This window comes from Ranitomeya imitator, chromosome 4, assembly GCF_032444005.1.
Source record: "Ranitomeya imitator isolate aRanImi1 chromosome 4, aRanImi1.pri, whole genome shotgun sequence".
Taxonomy (NCBI): domain Eukaryota; kingdom Metazoa; phylum Chordata; class Amphibia; order Anura; family Dendrobatidae; genus Ranitomeya; species Ranitomeya imitator.
Genome location: NC_091285.1, coordinates 234,523,868 through 234,550,537, shown reverse-complemented (window position 1 = coordinate 234,550,537; position 26,670 = coordinate 234,523,868). Strand labels below are relative to the sequence as shown.

The 26,670-nt window shown below is 42.3% G+C and overlaps 1 protein-coding gene across 1 annotated transcript in view; it reads left to right on the top strand.

The window, feature by feature from the left end:
* Nucleotides 1-26,670, top strand: part of PTPRQ (protein tyrosine phosphatase receptor type Q) — a 536,318-nt gene that overhangs the window by 142,797 nt on the left and 366,851 nt on the right. Inside the window, exons 10-13 of the mRNA XM_069762319.1 lie at nt 4,706-4,867; nt 4,947-5,126; nt 14,999-15,106; nt 25,393-25,674. Coding sequence (XP_069618420.1) covers nt 4,706-4,867; nt 4,947-5,126; nt 14,999-15,106; nt 25,393-25,674 — 732 coding nt within the window. The remainder of the gene's footprint in view (nt 1-4,705; nt 4,868-4,946; nt 5,127-14,998; nt 15,107-25,392; nt 25,675-26,670) is intronic.

The window sequence follows — 26,670 nt, the reverse complement described above, 5'->3', positions numbered from 1 at the left end:
GTAATGAGTGATTCATTACTTAAATTTAAGAGGGGACTGGATACCTTTCTGGAAAAGTATAATGTTACAGGGTATATACACTAGATTCCTTGATAGGGCGTTGATCCAGGGAACTAGTCTGATTGCCGTATGTGGAGTCGGGAAGGAATTTTTTTCCCCAATGTGGAGCTTACTCTTTGCCACATGGGTTTTTTTTGCCTTCCTCTGGATCAACATGTTAGGGCATGTTAGGTTAGGCTATGGGTTGAACTAGATGGACATATAGTCTTCCTTCAACCTTAATAACTATGTAACTATGTAATCTCTTACATCCAGGCATGTTTCATGAAGGTAAGGTTTCTGGCAGGATGTGTGGACTATTTCTGCGGAGGGTGCTACGCCCTTGCAAGCCACATGTAACCAATGACTTTGGTTGGCTAGGAGTCTAGGACCAGTTGTTTTACAGTTCAATAAGGGAGACCAGCAGTCAATAATAAACTTTTTACTGAACGATAACTTGGAGCGGATTATATAAAACTAGATGGCAGCCCGATTCTAAAGAATCGGGAGTCTAGAATCCATATATACTTTATTTATTCAAATGTAAGAATAATACAATTAATAAATAATAGTAAGAAAGAACAAAAATAATAGGCAGTATATGGAGAAAACACCAAACAAAAGTTCAAAATTGGTGTGAAAATGTCACTGAACCACTTCACAACTAAATATATATAGTTTTGGTAAATGGTATTATCATTTTTTTGACGAAATTCGGCAGGAGCTTGAAGAGCAACGTCACTGGGCGAGCCTCCACGCAGTAGAAACTTGCTGTGAGGTAAAAATTCAAAAATCACACCAAAATGGCGGGCGGAGTGTGTCACAGTACGGCACGTTTCTGATTGGTCGCTCGCAGCAGGCGGCAACCAATCAGACACTGGACACTGTTGACGTCACTTATCTCCGGACATTAGCTCCGGACATTAGCTCCGGACATTAGCTCCGGACATTATCTCCGCACATTAGCTCCGGACATTAGCTCCGGACATTAGCTCCGGACAAAGCCACGGAAGTTGGCAGAAATTGCAGGAAGTAGTATTCTAGGCAATTAATCTCCGGACATTAGCTCCGGACATTAGCTCCGGACATTAGCTCCGGACAAAGCCACGGAAGTTGGCACAAATTGCAGGAAGTAGTATTCTAGGCAATTATATATTAGACTAGATGGCAGCCCGATTCTAAAGAATCGGGAGTCTAGAATCCATATATACTTTATTTATTCAAATGTAAGAATAATACAATTAATAAATAATAGTAAGAAAAAACAAAAAATGGCTGCACTCACCAGCTCTTGACAATTCTTGTTATTTAAGGTACAGTTACACACACATTAGGAAAATAGCCAGTTAATAATAGGCAATAGTTCTTTGCAGGAATGCAGATATTAATAAATAGGCAGTTTATATTGCAGAGAGATTGCTGGGCAATAATGGACAATGTCCTTATGTGGCAAATAATAGAGCAATATACCCAATGTGGCAAAGAAGAGGTTAATAAACGGCAGTCTCTCAGTATAACAGTCAGTGAATAATAGGCAGTATATGGAGAAAACACCAAACAAAAGTTCAAAATTGGTGTGAAAATGTCACTGAACCACTTCACAACTAAATATATATAGTTTTGGTAAATGGTATTATCATTTTTTTGACGAAATTCGGCAGGAGCTTGAAGAGCAACGTCACTGGGCCCGCCTCCACGCAGTAGAAACTTGCTGTGAGGTAAAAATTCAAAAATCACACCAAAATGGCGGGCGGAGTGTGTCACAGTACGGCACGTTTCTGATTGGTCGCTCGCAGCAGGCGGCAACCAATCAGACACTGGACACTGTTAACGTCACTTATCTCCGGACATTAGCTCCGGACATTAGCTCCGGACATTAGCTCCGGACAGGAAGTTGGCACAAATTGCAGGAAGTAGTATTCTAGGCAATTATATATTAGATAGATAGCAGGTACACATTTTAATGAATGTTTCCTTTGCAATATGGGGCATTTTCCACACACAGTTTCATTTCCTTATTTTCCTTTCCTTCATTGATTCTTTTGTTCTCTGTCTTTACCGTTCCTTTTTACTTCACCACAGCCCAGCTCAGTGCTGCAGTCCAGTTAGTAGAGTCCTGTTGTTAACTCATTGTTCCGCATTTTTTTTTCGCTCAAGAAACTGTGTTGTCAGTATGGCCGGTACTTATCTTTTCTTCCTCTGACACTCTGGAACCCCCTCTCAGGGCACTCTCTTTGTCTTACTTTCTCTGTCCTATTTAGGGCCGTTATCTCTATGAGTTATAAACTCTGGGCCATACTGCTAGGCATCCTCCTGATCCATCTCTGATAAATCAATATTTTCTTTTAGTCACTCCTCTCTCTTACTCTCTGCTAGAATCTTGCTGTCTTATGTATCTGTCTCTTCTCTCCTTAAAGACACACACACACACACGTCATACGGCACTACTCATATCAGATCTTAGATGTTCTTTCTATGCACACTGGGCTCTGTTTAACCTCCAGAGAGGAAACTCTGTTCCTTCATCTTAGCCTCTCCCACTCTGCACTAGTCCCAATTATTAGCTCTTACTTTCCTTACTGTCAAACAACACAAATCATTAACACCATTACAAATTATGACAATACACTTATTCTTCAAAGTGGAAACGTGAGCAATATTTCCATCTCCTTACACTTTCTCAGAAGTAGAGGAATCTTCTTGTGCTGCAGGCTAATGTTTTAGCTATTCCTATAGAAATTGTTACGTAAGATGTAGTGTGCATATCCAAATATGACAAATCAAATAGAAGCCTCTAGAAACTATTTTGTGCCGTTGATGGTCTTGAAGAAAACTACAAATTTGTTTCCACCCATTTCATATCTTGTCTTGTCATAATTTAGCAAATATACATTACTTTAGCACTCTGACTAGTGATGAGTGAGTGTGCTCATTACTTGAACTTGAGATTTCCGAGCATGCTCATCTGTTGTTCTCCGAGTATCTTGGGCGTGCTCGTATATTCCGTTTGTGTCTCCGTAGCTGCATGATTTTCGGCGGTTAGACACCTGAACACATGCAGGGAATGCCTGTTTGTTAAGGAATCCCCACATGTATTCAGGCTGTCTAGCAGCCACAAATCATGCAGCTGAGGCGACAAAAACATAATCTATGAGCACACCCCAAATACTCGGAGAACACCCGAGCATGCGCAGAAATATCCAGTAACGAGCACACTCGCTCATCACTAACTCTGACCCATATTCCAGGATGCATACAAACAAATTACCCATTTAAATTTATTATTGAATTATGTTTTCTTTATACAATATATACTGTATATATACATAATAAAAAAAAACTGATTACTCTGCTGTAGAACAAGGCTGATCCTATAAAACCACATGCACACAAATAAATCCATGCAGTCATTTCATGTAGTTTTAACTATTGTTCAAATCTCAGTTGAGGATAGTTGGGGAAAAATACCAAATTGTCAATGCACCATGCTCTAAAACAGCCAACAATCCACATATAATGTGTGAATGAGAATTCATAACTTCTCATTCACTGACATTACACATCTGGTGAAGACTTTATAGTGGAGAATTGCCTTAAAAGAATATTCTAGTCTACAGAAATTATCATCTATGTACTGGGATCACTATCACTCACCAAAATGGTGTTCTGCCCTGATTCTACCCACAGCTCATGGCTGTTATCAAGAGAAGCTGAATCTATCGGTCGTGCATGCTTCTTGTTACTTAGTTCCAAAGTATAAGGCACTGTCTTGCTCTGCTGTTATCATCACACCCATTCCGGTCTACAAAAATGTTCACCTATTCATTGGGACCCTCACTAGTTGCCAAAATGACATTATGCACTGGTTCTTCCCAGCACAAGGCTGTTGCCAAAAGGAGTTGAAGGTATGCATACTTTTAGCCGCTCTATTCATAGGTCTACGCCATTATTATGCTCAACAGTCATCATCACACCCATAGATAATAAATGGAGTGGCAAGGTTAAGGTCACCAGAGATGAAAACATTGGTAAAACGGTTGATACTTAATGAACAATGCTGATCATGAAAAAGATCTTGGAACCTTTTATGAAATATTGAAGGAAATAAGATAATGAACCCTAACAAAATACAGAAATAAAAACTGAAAAATAAATATTTGTGCAAAAAATGTGAGGTCAGTGAGTCAAAATACAATATACTGCATAGTCACCATATCCATACACATTGAAATTGACTTAACCTGTGATTGCTTTTTCTGCTGACACTAGTGTTGAAGCCTGTCAACATCACATAAATACTCTTTCAATCCTCCAGTTCTCCCATGGTAATAAAAGAGCTAAGACAGAATATATATAGTCACTGGCAAAAAGGAGCCTTTTTGGGTAATTCTTCCCGATAGTTAAATTCTTTTGCAATAAGGAAATTAGGGATTGGTGTTATGGAATTAATATGAAGGACAAATAAAAGAAATTGTTTCCCTTTAAAGAAACAACCCTAAAAAAAGAGGAAGAAGAAGTGTGTCTTTCCAAGCAATGTGAATAGAGCTCTATCACTTTTGAGGTTATGACTCACTGTTAATCAACATTCTGCTCGGAATCTAATAGAGTTTAATGTGTTGTCTCTCGACCCTACAGTGATTAATTATATTTTCTTTATTCTTTGCAGTTGTTGAGACTGTGCAGGACGGCATTGATATTGAGGCTGAACAGCTGTCCTACACGGTGGAGAAGCTCTTACCTTTTACTGACTATACGATCATTGTGTCCGCCTTTACTACAGTTGGGGAAGGACCACCAACAGATATTGTCATAAGGACTAGTGAGCAAGGTACTATTTGGTCACTGAAGGCTAGTAAAAGAACTTAACAGCTAAGCATGAACTAACGGTTCCATGTCTTTATCTTTAGTTCCCAGCTCAGTGAATAATGTATATTATCAGAACATCAGTTCGACATCTGTCATGGTCTTCTGGGACCCTCCTTTGGAACCCAACGGGATGATAACCCACTATACAGTTTATGCGATGGATTTATACACAAAAGATGCTTTTCATGTGATAACAAGCAACACAAGTATGCTGATAACAGGTGTGATACTCTCTTTTATTGGCTGAAAGCTTTAAAGCCATAGACATGATATCTAGAACCAATTCCTCTCAACATAGTGGAACAATAGGTTGATTTATCCATTATATAAATATATGCACTGATGAGCAAAAGGAGAACAATGTTTTGAACTTATAACTTTCAGGCTCCATATCTCACTATCCACTATTGTTTTGAACGTGAGACTTCCATCATTTTATATACAATCATCTTGGCTATCTATAGTGAAAATTGACTTGTAATTACTTAGCCTATGATTAGTTATGCAGTTTCTTGTCATGTCAATGCATTGTTACTGATTTGCTCCTAAAATTAAAAATTTTACATTTTTATTATTTTGTTAGTATTTTGTAAATTCACCTTTGGCTTTCAAGATTTTCTGAATTCTTCTGGGCATGCTCTCGATCAGATTCAAGCATGTCTCGATCTGATCCTATGTCTCTTCTACACATTCTCAAAGTTGGTTCATACTGGTCAACTAACTTGGGCATGTATACAGTTTTTTTTCTTCATCTCTACCCACAAGTGTATGATTGGGTTAAGGTCTGGGGACTATGAGGGCTGTTGTGAATTCTGTGGCCAAGCTCCCTCCTGTGGTCGTGAGTGGTACTTCGGCTGGTTCTGTCTATGAGCTTCCTTTGGTGGATGAGAGTGGTACTGCGGCTTCTGAGTTTCCTTCCTCAGGTGATGAGGTTAAGTCGTTAGGTGCTGCTCTATTTAACTCCACCTAGTGCTTTGATCCTGGCCTCCAGTCAATGTTCTAGTATTGGTCTTGCTTTCTCCTGGATCGTTCCTGTGGCCTTTCTTTCCTGCATAAGCTAAGTTTTGCTTGTGTTATTTTTGTTTGCTATTTTTTCTGTCCAGCTTGCTATATTGGTTTTTCTTGCTTGCTGGAAGCTCTGGGACGCAGAGGGAGCACCTCCGTACCATTAGTCGGTGCGGAGGGTCTTTTTGCCCCCTCTGCGTGGCTGTTTGTAGGGTTTTGTGTTGACCGCAAAGCAATCTTTCCTATCTTCGGTCTGTTCAGTAAGTTGGGCCTCACTTTGCTAAATCTATTTCATCTCTGCGTTTGTATTTTCATCTCAACTCACAGTCATTATATGTGGGGGGCTGCCTTTTCCTTTGGGGTATTTCTCTGAGGCAAGCTAGGCTTATTTTTCTTTCTTAGGGCTAGCTAGTTTCTCAGGCTGTGCTCGAGGCGCATAGGACTGGTCAGGGGCGCTCCACGACTACCTCTAGTGTGGTTGGATAGGATTAGGGATTGCGGTCAGCAGAGTTCCCACGTCTCAGAGCTCGTCCTATGTTTTGGTAATTGTCAGGTCACTTTGTGTGCTCTGAACTTCAAGGTCCATTGTGGTTCTGAATTACCTGTTCATAACAGTACTGGAGGCCCAAAGTACTAATGCTTCTCAATAGAGGGAAAAGAGAAGTTCTGAGACCATTTTTTTTTCTTTGCACTGTGTTCTGTCTTTCTTTTCCCCTTTACATCAGGGTGGTTCAGAACACAGGTGTGGACATGGACATTCAGGGTCTGTTCTCTTTGATGGATAATCTCGCTATAAATGTACAGAATATTCAAGATTTAGTGGTTCAGAATCCTATGTTAGAACCTAAAATTCCTATTCCTGAGTTATTTTCTGGAGATAGAGCTAAGTTTTTGAATTTTAAAAATAATTGTAAACTATTTCTGGCTTTGAAACCCCGCTCCTCTGGTGACCCAGTTCAACAAGTTAAGATCATTATTTCTTTATTACGTGGCGACCCTCAAGACTGGGCATTTTCCCTTGCGCCAGGAGATCCTGCATTATGTAATATTGATGCGTTTTTCCTGGCGCTCGGATTGCTGTACGATGAACCTAATTCAGTGGATCAGGCAGAGAAAAATTTGCTGGCTCTGTGTCAGGGTCAGGATGAGATAGAGATTTATTGTCAGAAGTTTAGAAAGTGGTCCGTGCTCACTCAATGGAATGAATGTGCGCTGGCAGCTATTTTCAGAAAGGGTCTCTCTGAAGCCCTTAAGGATGTCATGGTGGGATTTCCTATGCCTGCTGGTCTGAATGAGTCTATGTCTTTGACCATTCAGATCGGTCGACGCTTGCGTGAGCGTAAATCTGTGCACCATTTGGCGGTATTATCTGAGCATAAACCTGAGCCTATGCAGTGCGATAGGACTTTGACCAGAGCTGAAAGGCAAGAACACAGACGTCAGAATGGGCTGTGTTTCTACTGTGGTGATTCCACTCATGCTATCTCCGATTGTCCTAAGCGGTTCGCTAGGTCTGCCACCATTGGTACGGTACAGTCGAAATTTTTTTTGTCCGTTACTTTGATCTGCTCTTTGTCTTCCTATTCTGTCATGGCATTTGTGGATTCAGGCGCTGCCCTGAATTTGATGGACTTGGAGTTTGCTAGGCGCTGTGGGTTTGTCTTGGAGCCCTTGCAGTGTCCTATTCCATTGAGAGGAATTGATGCTATGCCTTTGGCCAAGAATAAGCCTCAGTATTGGACCCAGCTTACCATGTGCATGGCTCCTGCGCACCAGGAGGATATTCGCTTTCTGGTGTTGCATAATCTGCATGATGTGGTCGTGTTGGGGTTGCCATGGCTACAAGTCCATAACCCAGTATTAGATTGGAAATCAATGTCTGTGTCCAGCTGGGGTTGTCAGGGGGTACATGGTGATGTTCCATTTCTGTCTATCTCATCATCCACCCCTTCTGAGGTCCCAGAGTTCTTGTCTGATTACCGGGATGTATTCGATGAGCCCAAGTCCAATGCCCTACCTCCGCATAGGGATTGTGATTGTGCTATCGATTTGATTCCTGGTAGTAAGTTTCCTAAGGGTCGACTGTTTAATTTATCTGTACCTGAGCACGCCGCTATGCTGAGTTACGTGAAGGAGTCTTTGGAGAAGGGTCATATTCGCCCGTCATCGTCGCCATTGGGAGCGGGGTTCTTTTTTGTGGCCAAGAAGCATGGTTCGCTGAGACCTTGTATTGATTACCACCTTCTAAATAAAATTACGGTCAAATTTCAGTACCCCTTGCCGCTGCTGTATGATTTGTTTGCTCGGATTAAGGGGGCTAGTTGGTTCACCAAGATAGATCTTCGTGGTGCATATAATCTTGTGCGTATTAAACGGGGCGATGAATGGAAAACAGCATTTAATACGCCCGAAGGCCATTTTGAGTACCTGGTTATGCCATTCGGGCTTTCTAATGCTCCATCAGTGTTTCAGTCCTTTATGCATGACATCTTCCGAGAGTACCTGGATAAATTCCTGATTGTATACTTGGATGATATTTTGGTCTTCTCGGATGATTGGGAGTCTCATGTGAAGCAGGTCAGAATGGTGTTCCAGGTCATGCGTGCTAATTCTTTGTTTGTGAAGGGATCAAAGTGTCTCTTTGGTGTTCAGAAGGTTTCATTTTTGGGGTTCATTTTTTCTCCTTCTACTATCGAGATGGACCCTGTTAAAGTTCAGGCCATTTATGATTGGACTCAGCCAACATCTCTGAAGAGTCTGCAGAAGTTCCTGGGCTTTGCTAAGTTTTATCGTTGCTTCATCAATAATTTTTCTAGTATTGCTAAACCGTTGACTGATTTAACCAAGAAGGGTGCTGATGTGGTCAATTGGTCTTCTGCTACTGTGGAAGCTTTTCAGGAGTTGAAGTGTCGTTTTTCTTCTGCCCCTGTGTTGTGCCAACCAGATGTTTCGCTTCCGTTCCAGGTCGAGGTTGATGCTTCTGAAATTGGAGCAGGGGCTGTTTTGTCGCAGAGAAGTTCTGATTGCTCGGTGATGAAACCATGCGCCTTCTTTTCCAGGAAATTTTTGCCTGCTGAGCGAAATTATGATGTTGGCAATTGAGAGTTGCTAGCCATGAAGTGGGCATTCGAGGAGTGGCGTCATTGGCTTGAAGGAGCTAAGCATCGCGTGGTGGTCTTGACTGATCACAAGAACTTGACTTATCTCGAGTCTGCCAAACGGTTGAATCCTAGACAGGCTCGTTGGTCGCTGTTTTTCTCCCGTTTTGACTTTGTGGTTTCGTACCTTCCGGGCTCTAAAAATGTGAAGGCGGATGCCCTGTCTAGGAGTTTTGTGCCCGATTCTCCGGGTTTGCCTGAGCTGGCGGGTGTTCTCAAAGAGGGGGTAATTTTGTCTGCCATCTCCCCTGATTTGCGGCGGGTGCTGCAAAAATTTCAGGCTAATAGACCTGACCGTTGCCCAGCGGAGAGACTGTCCCTGATAGGTGGACGAATAAAGTTATCTCTGAGGTTCATTGTTCGGTGTTGGCTGGTCATCCTGGAATCTTTGGTACCAGAGATTTGGTGGCTAGATCCTTTTGGTGGCCGTCTCTGTCGCGGGATGTGCGTTCTTTCGTGCAGTCCTGTGGGATTTGTGCTCGGGCTAAGCCCTGCTGTTCTCGTGCCAGTGGGTTGCTTTTGCCCTTGCCGGTCCCGAAGAGGCCTTGGACACATATCTCTATGGATTTTATTTCGGATCTCCCCGTCTCTCAATGAATGTTGGTCATTTGGGTGGTTTGTGATCGCTTCTCTAAGATGGTCCATTTGGTGCCCTTGTCTAAATTGCCTTCCTCCTCTGATTTGGTGCCATTGTTTTTCCAGCATGTGGTTCGTTTACATGGCATTCCAGAGAACATCGTTTCTGACAGAGGTTCCCAGTTTGTTTCGAGGTTTTGGCGAGCCTTTTGTGCTAGGATGGGCATTGATTTGTCTTTTTCCTCGGCTTTCCAGCCTCAGACAAATGGCCAGACTGAACGAACCAATCAGACCTTGGAAACATATCTGAGATGTTTTGTTTCTGCTGATCAGGATGATTGGGTGTCCTTTTTGCCTTTGGCTGAGTTCGCCCTTAATGATCGGGCCAGCTCGGCTACTTTGGTTTCGCCGTTTTTCTGCAATTCTGGGTTCCACCCTCGTTTCTCTTCAGGGCAGGTTGAGTCTTCGGACTGTCCTGGTGTGGATACTGTGGTGGATAGGTTGCAGCAGATTTGGACTCATGTAGTGGACAATTTGACTTTGTCCCAGGAGAAGGCTCAACGTTTCGCTAACCGCAGGCGCTGTGTGGGTCCCCGACTTCGTGTTGGGGATTTGGTTTGGTTGTCATCTCGTTATATTCCTATGAAGGTTTCCTCTCCTAAGTTTAAGCCTCGTTTCATTGGTCCATATAAGATTTCTGAGGTTCTTAATCCTGTGTCTTTTCGTTTGACTCTTCCAGCTTCTTTTTCCATCCATAACGTGTTCCATAGGTCATTGTTGCGGAGATACGTGGCACCTGTGGTTCCATCTATTGATCCTCCTGCTCCGGTTTTGGTTGAAGGGGAGTTGGAGTATATAGTGGAGAAGATTTTGGATTCTCGTGTTTCGAGACGGAAACTCCAGTATCTGGTTAAGTGGAAAGGTTATGGTCAGGAAGATAATTCCTGGGTCTTTGCCTCTGATGTCCATGCTGCCGATCTGGTTCGTGCCTTTCATGTGGCTCATCCTGGTCGGCCTGGGGGCTCTGGTGAGGGTTCGGTGACCCCTCCTCAAGGGGGGGTACTGTTGTGAATTCTGTGGCCAAGCTCCCTCCTGTGGTCATGAGTGGTACTTCGGCAGGTTCTGTCCATGAGCTTCCTTTGGTGGATGAGAGTGGTACTGCGGCTTCTGAGTTTCCTTCCTCAGGTGATGAGGTTAAGTCGTTAGGTGCTGCTCTATTTAACTCCACCTAGTGCTTTGATCTTGGCCTCCAGTCAATGTTCTAGTATTGATCTTGCTTTCTCCTGGATCGTTCCTGTGGCCTTTCTTTCCTGCATAAGCTAAGTTTTGCTTGTGTTATTTTTGTTTGCTATTTTTTCTGTCCAGCTTGCTATATTGGTTTTTCTTGCTTGCTGGAAGCTCTGGGACGCAGAGGGAGCACCTCCGTACCATTAGTCGGTGCGGAGGGTCTTTTTGCCCCCTCTGCGTGGCTGTTTGTAGGGTTTTGTGTTGACCGCAAAGCAATCTTTCCTATCTTCGGTCTGTTCAGTAAGTTGGGCCTCACTTTGCTAAATCTATTTCATCTCTGCATTTGTATTTTCATCTCAACTCACAGTCATTATATGTGGGGGGCTGCCTTTTCCTTTGGGGCATTTCTCTGAGGCAAGCTAGGCTTATTTTTCTTTCTTAGGGCTAGCTAGTTTCTCAGGCTGTGCTCGAGGCGCATAGGACTGGTCAGGAGCGCTCCACGGCTACCTCTAGTGTGGTTGGATAGGATTAGGGATTGCGGTCAGCAGAGTTCCCACGTCTCAGAGCTCGTTCTATGTTTTTGGTAATTGTCAGGTCACTTTGTGTGCTCTGAACTTCAAGGTCCATTGTGGTTCTGAATTACCTGTTCATAACAGAGGGCCAACCCAGCACCTCTACTTCATTGTCGTTGAATCATTTAATCGCCAATCATGATGCATGCTTTGTATTCGAAAAAGTAGTGGAGCCTGAAAGTCAAAAGTTCCAAATTTACCCTTTTGGGGCATGGCCTGACCGCGGATGGCGCCGGTCGCTTGGACTTAGAGCTCCAGCTGGTCTCCTGCCCCTGAAGTGGCTCACATCAGCTGAAAAAAAGCTAAATTTGTCTTATATGTTACCTGAACATCCGATAAAGGAAATGCTCAGGGGTCGGTCACAAAAACGGGGGTCTCCCACCAAGCTGACAGACTTTGTTGTCCAGGAAGCAAGCCTGCAACACAGGCAAGATGGCGCCATCCCCTTCCTCTTCCTCCTTGCAGTAGCAAAGTGTAATTTCTTATCGTAAAGTAGCTTTCATTTAGTCCATGCTGTAGCACAAATTGTGGTGCTGCCGCTGAATGACAAGAAAAATTGAATTGCCATTGCTTGTAAATCGCACACCATAGTTTTCTTCTAGGAACTACTCTTACTAATCTTAATAAAAAATGGCAAAGTCCCCTCTGCTACATAAGCATGTTCACATATGTACTAAATTAGCCACATATGTTTGTAATAAAATCTTCAAAACTTTATTAAATTAAAGAATGAATAAAATATTTTAAATAAAATGAATGTCATAGTATTTCCCTTTATGGAGGATTACCTCTATAATATGCAAAGTGCACAGCAAAAATGGGATCTTTATTAATGTACCTGAACTATTTTGATGCTGTAGGATTCCTGGGGCTTTTGCACATGTTTTGATCAATGTTGTTTAATGATTTTGCCTGAAGCATCCTGAATTATAGATTTAAAGTGAATATTATATGCATGACAGCAATAAGAGTAAATCAGAGAGAGATTATTCATCACATTTAATCCCCAAAAGGAATTATGTACTGAGCAAATTTGACAAATGTCTTCAAAGAGGTAAACTGGACTCCAGGAGCAGATAGATTGTGAGTGTGAATAGTTTGCAGACAGCCAGACACTGCTACATTATGAGGGTCTGTGGGGTTTTTCACCTGTTATTACCACTGGCAATTAGCATAGTCTGAGCTCTAAGGCTGGTGTCACACTTGTATGTGCAATGCGAGAAACTCACTCGAGTCTCTCGCATCAATACCCGGCACTGCCGCCGACACTCGTGAACCGGTGCGTTCAGCTGCATGTATACCCGGCGGCAGTGCCGGGCATTGATGCGAGAGACTCGAACAAGTTTCTCGCATTGGTCTAATACTAGAAAAATGAAAGAACAAGTTAATGTGTGCTCTGAATGAATGTTCACACAAAGGGTATTATTTTTATGCAGATTTCAGGTGCATATTCCATGTGTTTTCAGTGCTATTCACAGGGCTACGAATTGGAAAAAGATTTGAAAATGTCTTTAATAATCATGCGTCACTAATTTAAGAAGTTTCCAACTAAGTCCTGCATGGAAAATAAGGAACATTCATTCCTATGAGCTTTTTGTGCATTTTTGTCTCCGCGTATTTTTCCTGTGTCAAAACTGCAGCATTTTACTGATCCTGCAAAGTGCATTGGATTTATAGAAATCTCATGCCAGCTGTACTTCCTTTTTAGCGCAGTGAAAACTGACCTGCGGTGCGTGTTTTAAATCCGTAGCATATCAATTGCTCTTGTGGGTACGCTGACTTTTCTGTGTGAAATTTCCTCATAGTCTTGCTCTAGGTGTGGAGGATTCTGCAGGTGAAAAACGCACCTGCATGTAATCCACAGCTACTGTAAGTATGTCAATAATGTTTTGTTAATGACAAATACCAGGAAATATGAAAAACATAGCAACTTTAGTTAAAGCTTGGCACACCAAAAAGAAACAAAATAATGTCAAAAATGCAATAAACCGAATGTAAAAAAACAAACACAAAAATGCAATAAAAAAAGGCAAGTAGCTTAATTTAAATAATAGGTGCACAAATGGTGTAGAAATTCTACAACATCAAAAACTCAACAAAATCTCATCCTTGGAACATGGGCTGTAACTGTATTATCACTTTAAAGAAAATCTACAGAAACTAAAGACAAAGGACCCCTGCCAGTGAAGGACATCAGGAAGTCCAAGTTTCTTTCCCCCTTCCTGATAGCCAAAGTTTCCCTATGAACCATAACTGTTAGTATAGGTATGCAAAAAATTCTATACCAGCACTTCTACCAACAAAGCTTTGATCTTTTTTTTAATTAAGCAGTATGAAAGGCACCTTATTTAATTATTACTATCAATGACTCCAGTCTTCACTAGAATTTCACTTTAATTTTTTTCAATAATGCAACTTTAATATAGTGCCTTAAGATTTAATAATAATAATAATAATAATAATAATAATAATAATAATAATAATAATAATAATCATAATCTTTATAAAGCGCTAACATATTCCACAGCGCTTTACAGATATTATCATCACTGTCCCCGATGGGGCTCACAATCTAAATTCCCTATCAGTATGTATTTGGAATGTGGGAGGAAACTGGAGTACCCAGAGGAAACACACGCAAACTCATTGCAGATGTTGTCCAAGGTGGGATTAGAACCCAGCACTCCAGCACTGCAAGGCTGCAGTGCTATCCACTGAGCCCCCGTGCGGAGTGAGATAGACCAAGATTGCTATATATTTACATAAAAGTAGAATCCATGGTACAAAATCAAAGTTGGTGCAAATCAACTTGCAGGACCCGGTCCTTTGACTGCATTGATTGCATCAGTAATCCATGTCAATTGGATGGAAGACCTGAAAACTGCCTCCTACCTGCCAACATTTGCTGCTCTTCATTTCATTAGTTAGCAGCATAGTGCAACATTATATGCTCATCACACTGCAACAGTGGCCAGCAAATTAAAAGAAGAGCCGTGAATGCTGTCAGGTAGGATGCAGTTCTCGGGGCTTCCATCCAGTGGCCATGGATTACTGACTTGACTGATAGACCAGGTCCTGCTATAATGCCACAACTCTAGTTCTAAATATTTAAATTACATAAGCTGGTGTACATGTGAAATGTGAGCATTAAAAGGAATCTGTCGGTAGTAACAATCCTTCTATATGGCTATGCAGGTCATAGAAAGTTGAATATAATGATACTTTGATTTCTGGGATCCAATGTCTACTTCAGTAGAAATACATGTTTTTCTTATATGTAAATGACCTGTTAAAATCTGTGGGTGGGACGCAGATCTCCCCGATAACCTTCTTCCAGAGCTTATTTTAAATAAAGGGGGCATTACCAGTGTGAACCAAGTAATGATTGGCAAAGTGTTATCCCCTATCATATGGATAGGGGGGTGAAAAAAACTGTATCTCAAACGCTGTAGCCAGCGATTACTACTGTGCAGATTATTTTTAACAATACAATCTTCTATTTCTTATTTAACTAAACATTTATATTGATTTTTCTGCTAAATTGATTGATCTTAGGGTTGAAAAAGTATATGGACTATAAGGTGCGTGTTACAGCTTCAAATTCAGCAGGCGAAAGTGCCGTCTCAGAAGAAAATAATATTTTTGTAAGAACACTTGAAGATGGTGAGTATAAATACTACAGTCTGGTGATCAGAGGCCATATTGTACATTTGCAGGTTATAAAATTGGCTGAGTAGTGACAGATAATTGTACTGCATCACATAACTGAAATCATTTCCACTATGAGGAATTCTAGACAAATGCAGAGTCATTATACCCAACATAATGCAATCTTCCTGTATGTTGTGATTGATATACGCTTATTAGTTATGTTACAAACAAAATGTTGCCCCCAGTAAACAAGAGCACTGTTCAGGATTACGTTCCGTTTTTCGGTTGAAAATGATATATTTTTGCAAGAATCTTGAATATTTACCCTGATATAAATATAGAAGAGGAAGACAAATGATATGTTTTGCCTAAAAATTACGTGTCATGATATTGGCTTAAATCCTACTAAATTTTGAAAACTTACCCAAACCGTGTAAAAACAGAGGCTTATTTAAGGGACAAGGAATGCTGTAATATTGGGTTGGTTTGACAAGTGGCATGTTTCTGCCTTAGACATATCTACTGCAGAAATCTATCCTATACTTCTTAAAGGGGTTGTTCATTACTCGGACAACCCCCTCTGACTCACTATGTTTTTCCCTCAGCTCTCCCTGGGACTTAATGTCGTGCGATCCCTGAAGAGCTCGATTCACTCTCCACTCCATCAGACAAATCAAGCATCCAGGAGAAGTGAGAGCTGCAGTTGCCCCTTCACTTTTTCCAGATGTCAATTATGTCCATAGGAGAGGAGAGTGAAGTGAATGCGGTTTGGCCACAGGGATCAAGTGGCAATGTCACGCGAGCCCCAGGAGAGACAGTACTGACACAGCTCGAGTGGTGCCATCATTATAGGTGAGTATAAGTGTTTTTTTATTGTCTGAACTGGCATTTTGTGCGGTTGTAGGGGAGTGACTGAAGATGTCTTGGCAAGAAGGAGCTGATGTAAATAAGTGGAAGAAAAAAGGAAGAAACAAGAAAATGGAAAACTTAATACCTTAAAGGCAAACAAAATGGTGAACAGCGACTTGAGCTCCAAAATGGCAGATGGCGGCATGATTTCCAAGATGACAGAGAGCAGCATGAAACTCAAGATGGTGGCTATGGGTTGTTCGAAGGGAGTGACAGCGGAGGTGTCAGCCACATCATTGGTACAACCTCTGGAAGATCGGAGTCAGTAATGCGAGTGTAATGCGCAGTGATTCACTGGCTCCATTTTGCTTCCGGCAGCATAGCGAGGACAAGAGCAAAACTTCTCTGAAGATGAGTCGTACTAATAGAGACCGCACTGCCAGCAAAGAGATTGAGACTTCATCTGATGAGGAAGCTGTCTATTTACCTAAGGGTTCGCCGCTGGAAAGATACCCAGAAAGTACAGAACAGAAGTCATAGTTATCTGTGGTGATTAAGTGGGAGTTGACGCCACAGCTGCAGTTAGAGATGGATGCCGGAGGAAGACCGAATACTGGCCTTGGAAGATGTCATTCCCAGGTCAGTGTACCCCTGCTGGGCCTTCTCATCCATCCCCAGAGGTGGTGGGTGAAGAGTTGGAAGGAGCCCTGCTACCTGCCACCACACTCTTGCAACGGGCTCAGCTGGAGACTTTTGATTGGCATTGTGACCCCCCAATTCCTGAGAGGCCAGCTTCCGCTAGGTTCTGGTGGCAATGGGAGCTTCCAGATGTGGTAAAGGAATGCATGCATTCTGATGTATTAGCCCAGGACTGACTAGCAGCTCTGAAAAAAGCAACCTTCGAAGAAGAATGTATGGAAGGCCGGGTTGTAGATTTCAATTATAATAAAGGCTATGGATTTATTAAAGGACAAGGGACCGCAGACTAGGTATACATTAATCAGGTGATGGTCTAGAGAGTAGTGATGAGCGAATATGCTCGTTACTCGAGATTTCCCGAGCACGCTGGAATCCCCACATGTAATCAAGCTGTCTAACAGATGTAAATCATTCAGCTGAGGTGAGGAAAAGTAAATCTCCCAAGTACTTACAAATACTCGGAGGACACCCGAGCGTGTTCGGGAAATCTTGAGTAACGAGTATATTCGCTCGTCACTACTAGAGAGATATTGATCTACTGTCTCCATAGCCTCTAGGACGGGGAAAAGGAACAGTTTTGTAAGGTTTGGGGCAGGAAGGGCTGGTACACTGTGGCCATCACACGACCAGCCTCCAGTGAGGAGATCTCAAAGTGGGAGAAAGAAGCAGACTTTGAGAGGTCCCATAGCGACAGATAGGCAGGGACCACAGAAAGTTCAACCTAAAATGTCTTTATTCCAGAAAACTCACATAAACAGGGAAACTATATCCTCCGTTTCGCAGCTAGGTTCTCCAATCAGTCCGTGATCAACTCTGTTGCCGTGGGCAATTGCACCGCCATATCTCTTGGGTTGCACTGAGCCTCCTGCTCTTCAGCTTGCAAAAACAAAACTGTCACACCCAAAGCAAAACTGAGAGTTTAAATGGGAATCAAGGACATAGAGCCACTCCCAAAACCCTGAGTGAAGGGAGGGATTCACTCCACTACCAAACCTGTAAATCCCTACAAAAATAAAAGCCCATGTCGGGTTTTCCTAAACTCTGACTTGGTCAACTGCTTTGACCAAATTCACATTCACTTTTACTTTGCCTTGTAATTACAGACATTTTGCTGTAATCACAATGTGCTCCAGTGGGTTTAATATGTGTCTATTCACATCCTTTGGGACACATACCATCCCTAGTGTATGATCCCCCTTACATATCCCTCCCCTCTGTTCAAACTTGTGGGGTTGAACACCTGTCACCATACAGGGTGCCATTGACAGGGCATCCGCCTTCCCTTGCGTCTTCCCTGCTCGATGTTCCATCGTGAAGCTAAAATTTTGTAGTGATAGGAACCATCTGGTGACTCGATGGCTAAGCACTCCTTCTCCATTATGCTATAATTTTTTTCGGCGAGGGTAGTTTTCCTACTCAAGTAGATGACCAGATGTTCTTTTCCATTCACCTCCTGTGACAGGAACACTCCTCGGACTACCTCCGAGGCATCTCTTTATATGATGACGTTTTCCATGAAGTTGGGACTGGTGAGGACAGTCTGTTTACACAGTGCCAACTTCATAGATTGGAATGCTTCCTCCACCTGGGGGTTCCACCAAACCATGACAGAATTCTTTCCCTTTAAGAGATTGGACAGGGGTGTTGATCTCCCAGCAAATAATGATAATAATTTTATTTCTATAGTGCCAACATATTCCCCAGCACTTTACATTTTAGAGCGGACTTGCACATACAATAGACATTACATCATAACAATAAACACATAGATCAAAACAGATACCAAGAGGAATGAGGGCCCTGCTCGCAAGCTTACAATCTATGTGGAAAAAGGGGAGACATGAAAGGTGAATGGTAACAATTGCTTTCATTGTTTGGACCAGCCACAATGAAAGAAATTGGGTGTTCATGTAATGCTGCATGAACCGGTTATCAGCCTAAGTATGTAACAGCACAGACACAGAGGGCTATTAAAGCATGTGAGAACATGATACGAGGAACCTGGTTATGGTAAAAATTTTGAATATGCAACACAGGGATAGTTACTAGTTAGATTAATGTATTGAGGCGGTAGGCCAGTCCGAAGAAATGTGTTTTTCAGCCACTCATAAAACTGTGGGTATTGGGGATCAATCAAATTAACCTGGGTAGTGCATTCCAAAATATTAGTGCAGCACCAGAAAAATCTTGGAGACCGGAGTGGGAGGTTCTGATTATTGAGAATGTTACCCTCAGGTCATTAGCAGAATGGAGGGCATGTGCAGGGTGATAGACTGAGATGAGAGAGGAGATTTAGGCTGGTGGTGTGCCTTTGTGGATGAGGGTAATAAGTTTATACTGAATTCTGGAGTGGATGGGTAACCAGTGTAATGACTGGCACCAGGTAAAGGCATCAGTGTAACGATTGGTGAGGAATATGATCCTGGCTGCAGCATTTAAGACAGATTGCAGAAGGGAGAGTTTGGTAAGAGGGAGACTGATTAGTAGAGAGTTGCAATAGTCCAGATGAGAATGAATAAGAGGAACAGTAAGAGTTTTTGCAGAGTCAAAAGTAAGAAAGGGTCGAATTCTTGAAATGTTTTTGAGGTGCAGATAACAAGGGCGAGCCAGTGATCGAATGTGGGGAGGGAATTAAAGCTCTGGATTGAGTATGACACCAAGACAGCAGGCATGTTGCTGGGGAGTAATGGTAGAACCACACACATAAATGGCAATATCGGGCATAGGTAGGTTAGTAGAGGGAGGAAACACAAGGAGTTCAGTTTTTGACAGGTTCAGTTTCAGATAGAGGGAGGACATCATGTTGGAGACAGCGGTAAGACAATCACTGGAGTTTCCTAAAGAGGCAGGCGTGATGTTAGGAGAGGAGGTATATAATTGGGTGTCATCAGCATAGAGATGGTACTGGAAACCAAATCTACTGACTGTTTGTCCAATAGGGGCAGTATACAAAGAGAAGAGGAGGGGGTCTAGGACTGATCATTGAGGAACCCCAACAGTAAGGGAAAATGAGAGGAGGAGCAGCCAGCAAAAGATACAGTGAAGGAGTGGTCAGAGAGATAGGAGGAGAACCAAGAGAGAATGGTGTCCTTGAGGCCAATGGAGCGGAGCATAGAGAGGAGGAGCTGATGATCCACAGTGTCGAATGCTGCAGAGAGATAAAGGAGAATAAGCATGGAGTAGTGACCATTAGATTTAGCCATTAATAGATCATTAGAGATTTTAGTGAGAGCAATTTCAATAGAGTGTAAAGTACGGAAACCGGATTGAAGCGGGTCGAGAAGAGAGTTATATGAGAGATAGCGGATAAGACGGGAGTGGACCAGGCATTCCAGGAGTTTAGAGATGAAGGAAAGATTAGAGACAGGTCTATAGTTAGCGGCACAGTTTTGGTCGAAGGGATGGTTTTTTCAATAATGGATGTATGATGGCATGCTTAAATGAGGGAAAGATACAAGAAGAGAGAGAGGTTAAATACTTTTGTTAAATGAGTGGTGACAGCAGGACAAAGAGACTGGAGGAGATACACGGTGAGTAAACCCACAGTCCATGGGTTCAGTTGTCAGTTGACAGCCACATGTCCTGGTCCTTGGCACCGCCAACACCTAATAGCTGTGGCACAGCTAGTTCATGAGACCGGTTTAGGGGAAACTGGTCTCCTGTCACGTTCACTCCAGGGTACCACCTCAATATGGGCTCAATCCTGACTGACCCCAGCAGAGGGCCGTGTTCCTTTGCAGTGCCTGGCTTGATAACCGTAGTGAGGCAGAGTCACTTATGAAGTCCTGAGTGGCTGTATACCACGTGATTAGGCTAACTACCTGGTCTAGGGTGCCTGGATCCCCTTGTGCCATGCAATGCTGTATAGCTGCTGGCAGAGTTCTCACAAGCCGGTTGACCACCACCCTCTCTGCCATCTGGGAAGGAGTCAAGGTCTCAGGCTGAAGCTATTTTTTTACTAGCTGCAGCAAGTCATACGACTGAGACCTGACAGGTTGAGCCTCCACAAAGGACCACTCTAACAACCGTTGTGCCTGTACATATGTGTTAACCCCCAGTCAGGCAAGGATCTCACCTTTCACTTTCCCATAGTTCTGTGCATCCTCTTGACTGAGGTCAAAGTAGGACTTCTGGCATCTCCCATCAGGAAGGGAGCCACCACTTCAGTCCACTGGGAAATCAGAAAGCTTTCCCGCTCCACTGTGCGCTCAAACACGTTTAGGAAAGCTTTCCTGCTGTCCTCAGGTGTCATCTTCCTCACCACTGACCTGACCTTGTCCAAGGCTTCAGAATGAATTGGGGCCGGTGGTGGGAGTATCTCTCGCAGGGCCACAATCTGTTGCAAAATCAGATCGTTAGGCTTCTGCTGCTGCTGATTGTGCTGCTGTTGCAGTTGCTGCTGCTCCTGCTGCTGTCGCTGAATAAGGAACAACTGCTTGAGTAGCTCCTCCATTTTACCGGCCGGCCTGGGCTGTAGTGTCGCAGGCTTAATTACTGACATGCAACTTGCTTTGGGGTATGCCTCAGTTTAGACTGCCCACATTCTGCAACCATATGTAGTCCAGCAGGGTTCAAACAGTGCGACAGATAGGCAGGGATCACAGAAAGTTTAACATAAAATGTCTTTATTCCAGACAACTCACATAAACAGGGAAACAATATCCTCCAATTCGCAGAAGGATTCTCCAAACAGTCCGGGACCAACCCTGTTGCAATTGCACCGCCGTATGTCTTGGGGGAGTCAGCAGCTTTGAAGTCCCTGGCTCTGTGTTAGCTTCACACAGACCTGGGTTGCACAGAGCATCCTGCTCTGCAGCTTGCAAAAAACAAAACTGACACACCCAAGTCAAAACTGAGAATTTAAATGGGAATCAAAGAGATAGAGCCACTCCCAAAGGAATTTGCCCCACTACCAAACCTGCAATTCCCTTCAAAAATAAAAGCACATGCAGGGTTTTCCTAAAATCTGACTTGGTCAACCTTTTTTTACCAAATCCATATTCACTTTTACTTTGCCTTGTAATCACAGACATTTTGCTGTAATCAAATACACATCCTGGGGGACACATACTAGCCCTCATATACAATCCTCCTCACTGCCTCGCACACTGTATGGAAAAAGTGACGTTTCAGCCAATAACATGGCCTTCGTCAGAACTAAAAAGGCATGAATAACCGCAAAATAATTTGTAAATATATAGCCAATACCCAATCCATGGATAAGCTCTGTATTAAGATTAATTTATGTAGGGGTATAGAAAAAAAAATATATATACATATATGTATGTCGGGTGGATTTTTATGAGAAAAGTAGTATGAAGCAGAAAAAGCGGAACTCCACTGCACAGAACACAAGAAAAAAACAGATGGAACAGAGTTAGTATTGAAGAGGGAGCTGCAGGTAATAGAAGAGCCTTTTTTCAAAAATAATTTTAATATGCTGCCCACCTGAGTTTGTTGACGTACAAACATGAATTTAGCAGCTATTTCTGCCAAATCTCCAACACAGATACAGTGCCTTGCGAAAGTATTCGGCCCCCTGGAACTTTTCAACCTTTTCCCACATATCATGCTTGAAACATAAAGATACCAAATGTAACACAATTGTGAAGTTGAACAAAATTTATTAGTTATTTTAAATTTTTGTGGAAATTCAAAAACTGAAAATAGGGTGTGCAATATTTTTCGGCCCCTTTAACATAATACTTTGTTGCGCCACCTTTTGCTGCGCTTACAGCTGCAAGTCTCTTGGGGTATGTCTCTATCAGTTTTGTACATCGAGAGAATGATATTCTAGCCCATTCTTCCTTGGCAAACAGCTCGAGCTCAGTGAGGTTTGATGGAGATTGTTTGTGAACAGCAGTTTTCAGCTCTTTCCACAGATTCTCGATTGGATTGAGGTCTGGACTTTGACTTGGCCATTCTAACACCTGGATACATTTATTTGTGAACCATTCCATTGTAGATTTTGCTTTTATGTTTGGGATCACTGTCTTGCTGGAAGACAAATCTCCATCCCAGTCTCAGGTCTTTTGCAGACTCCAACAGGTTTTCTTCAAGAATGGTCCTGTGTTTGGCTCCATCCATCTTCCCATCAATTTTAACCACCTTCCCTGTCCCTGCTGAAGAGAAGTAGGCCCAAACCATGATGGTGCCACCACCATGTTTGACAGAGGGGATGGTGTGTTCAGGGTGATGAGCTGTGTTGCCTTTAAGCCAAACATATCGTTTGGCATTGTTTCCAACAAGTTTGATTTTGGTTTCATTTGACCAGAGCACCTTCTTCCATATGTTTGGTGTGTCTCCCAGGTGGCTTGTTGCAAACTTTAAATGACACTTTTTATGGATATCTTTGAGAAATGGCTTTCTTCTTGCCACTCTACCATAAAGGCCAGATTTGTGCAGTGTACGACTGATTGTTGTCCTATGGACAGACAGTCCTACCTCAGCTAAAGATCTGTGCAATTCATCCAGAGTGCTCATGGGCCTCTTGGCTGCATCTCTGATCAGTCTTTACCTTGTTTGAGATGAAAGTTTAGAGGGACGGCCGGGTCTTGGTAGATTTGCAGTGGTATGATACTCCTATTTCAATATGATCGCTTGCCTCCTTGGGATATTTAAAGTTTTGAAAATCATTTTGTATCCAAATCCGGCTTTAAACTTCTCCACAACAGTATCGTGGACCTGCCTGTTGTGTTTCTTGGTCTTCATGATGCTCTCTGTGCTTCAAACAAAAACCTGAGACTATCAAGGAGCAGGTGCATTTATACGGAGACTTGATTACACACAGGAGGATTATATTTATCATCATTAGGCATTTAGGACAACATTGGATCATTCAGAGATCTACAATGAACTTCTGGAGTGAGTTTGCTGCACTGAAAGTAAAGGGGCCGAATAATATTGCAAGCCCCACTTTTCAGCTTTTGAATTTCCACAAAAATTTAAAATAACCAATACATTTCATTCAGCTTCACAATTGTGTTCCACTTGTTGTTGATTCTTCACCAAAACCTAGAAAAAAATCAGGGCTATACAATCACGTTGACTTCTCATTGACGGAGTGAGTTCAGGGAATACACATGCTATGACACACTTGTCAGACCAAGAGATATACGTACAATAAATGAATGATTTGTCTCTATTAGATTTGTGTTTGAATAGGGTGTCAAAGCAATGTCCTGTGAGACATACAACAGTAAATTTATGGCTACTGCAATCCGAAATAATACATGTCATGTCAAGCTGCAGTCTGGGAATTCAGCATCATCTGCTGTTTAGAGAGCAGTGTCTAAATAGTCTAAATGAAGAGAAACAAAATGACCCTTATGTTACCATATCCACCCTCATGATTAAAAAAATAATTTTATTAGCTATTATTTCAAATTAATAATATTATATACCCGACACAAAGTCAATTACTAGAATTCAACTGGAGGTCTAACTCTCCAATGTGTATATTTTCCAATAGTTCATGACTAATTGAGAGCAGTATTTCTCAGATTTGCTATTGTGGCAATAGTTATGTTGATGGTGTGTTTCCACTACACAACATAACATTTTACTTGTGCAAGGGACAGCCACCACAATTGTTGTAACCTAACAGCGAAGCTCCCCTAATGTGCTTCACTGCTAATTTGGCTTCATCAGGAGTAAAGGAGCTTACAGCCAATGAGAGTGTCTGTCACCTATAAATCAGTGTTAGCTATTTGCTTCTTTCACGTTGTTAGCAACAAGCCCTGTTAAGTCTCCTCAGTAGTCCCTCAATAGCTAATGCTTCCCATACAATGACACAGACCAAAATGTAGCAGTAAGATTCTTCAGACGTTATAACATAACTACTAGTGATGAGCGAGAGTACTCATTGCTCGGGTTTTCCCGAGCACGCTCGGGTGACCTCCGAGTATTTATGACTGCTCGAAGATTTAGTTTTCATCGTGGCAGCTGAATGATTTACAGCTACTAGCCAGGCTGAGTACATGTGGGGGTTGCATGGTTGCTAGGAAATCCCCATATGTAATCAAGCAGGCTAGTAGCTTTAAATCATTCAGCTGCCACAATGAAAACTAAATTTCCGAGCAGTCATAAATACTTGGAGGTCACCCGAGCATGCTCAGGAAAAGCTAAGCAACGAGTACACTCACTCATCACTAATAACTACCCTGACATTTGTCAGTTCTGTTAGCAACTATACAATTATAAAGAAGGCACACATGCCAATAGGTAAGAGCCAAAATCCCCCATAAATTGAACACCTGTAATGATGAGCGAGTGTACTCGTTGCTCGTGTTTTCCCGAGCACGCTCGGGTGACCTCCGAGTATTTGTTAGTGTTCGGAGATTTAGTTTTCATCACGGCAGCTAAATGATTTACAGCCACTAGCCAGCATAAGTACATGTGGGGGTTGCCTGGTTGCTAGGGAATCCCCACATGCAATCAAGCTGTCTAGTAGCTGTAAATCATTCAGCTGCTGCAATGAAAATTAAATCTCCGAGCGCTAACAAATACTCGGAGGTCACCCGAGCGTGCTCGGGAAAACCCGAGCAACGAGTATACTCGCTCATCACTAAATACCTCGATAACATGATTTCAGATTTGTCTGAAGAATTTTAATTGTATAAATATTTTATGGTTTTAACAATTCTGAGAGTTGGTTCTTCGCAATTGATGGTGAATCATAGCTCCAACGTGTGTGTGTGTGTACCTTTATCTGCTTGCTTTGTAACATTAGTATAAATTATTTCTTTTAGCACCAGGATCACCACCTCAGAATCTGGTTTCAGCTGGTGTTAATGCAACTGCTATAAATTTGGAGTGGTCATCCCCTGCAGAACCCAATGGCATTGTTTTACTCTATGAAATAATCTACACAAATTCAACAGTGATACTGGCCCAAAACACAACTTCAACAACATTCACCATAGCTGATTTAAACCCATACACTCTCTATAGGATTTCAGTTCGCTCTTACACCCAGTTTGGACATGGAGACCAGTCAACGCCAATACTCTCAGTAAAGACTTCTGAAACTGGTGAGTACAAATGTGCAAAACATGCATCTGTCATGTCTCCGTAGTGCAACAAAGGGAAAGATGGTAAGCCTAGAGATACATAGGTACAGTACAGACCAAAAGATTGGACACACCTTCTCATTAAAAGATTTTTCTGTATTTTCATGACTATGAAATTTGTACATTCACACTGAAGGCATCAAAACTATGAATTAACACATGTGGAATTATATACTTAACAAAAAAGTGTGAAACAACTGAAATTATATCTTATATTCTAGGTTCTTCAAAGTAGCCACCATTTGCTTTGATGACTGCTTTGCACACTCTTGGCATTCTCTTGATGAGCTTCAAGAGGTAGTCACCGGGAATGGTTTTCACTTCACAGGTGTGACCTGCCAGGTTTAATAAGTGGGATTTCTTGCCTTATAAATGGTGTTGGGACCATCAGTTGTGTTGTGCAGGAGTCTGGTGGATACACAGCTGATAGTCCTACTGAATAGACTTTTAGAATTTGTATTATGGCAAGAAAAAAGCAACTAAGTAAAGAAAAACAAGTGGCCATCATTACTTTAAGAAATGAAGGTTAGTCAGTCTGAAAAATTGGGAAAACTTTGAAAGTGTCCCCAAGTGCAGTGGCAAAAACCATCAAGCGTTACAAAGAAACTGTCTCACATGAGGACCGCCCCAGGAAAGGAATACCAAGAGTCACCTCTGCTTCTGAGGATAAGTTTATCCGAGTCACCAGCCTCAGAAATCACAGGTTAACAGCAGCTCAGATTAGAGACCAGGTCAATGCCACACAGAGTTCTAGCAGCAGACACATCTCTACAACAACTGTTAAGAGGAGACTTTGTGCAGCAGGCCTTCATGGTAAAATAGCTGCTAGGAAACCACTGTTAAGGACAGGCAACAAGCAGAAGAGACTTATTTGGGCTAAAGAACACAAGGAATAGATAGTAGACCAGGTTAAATCTGTGCTTTGGTCTGATGAGTCCAAATTTGAGATCTTTGGTT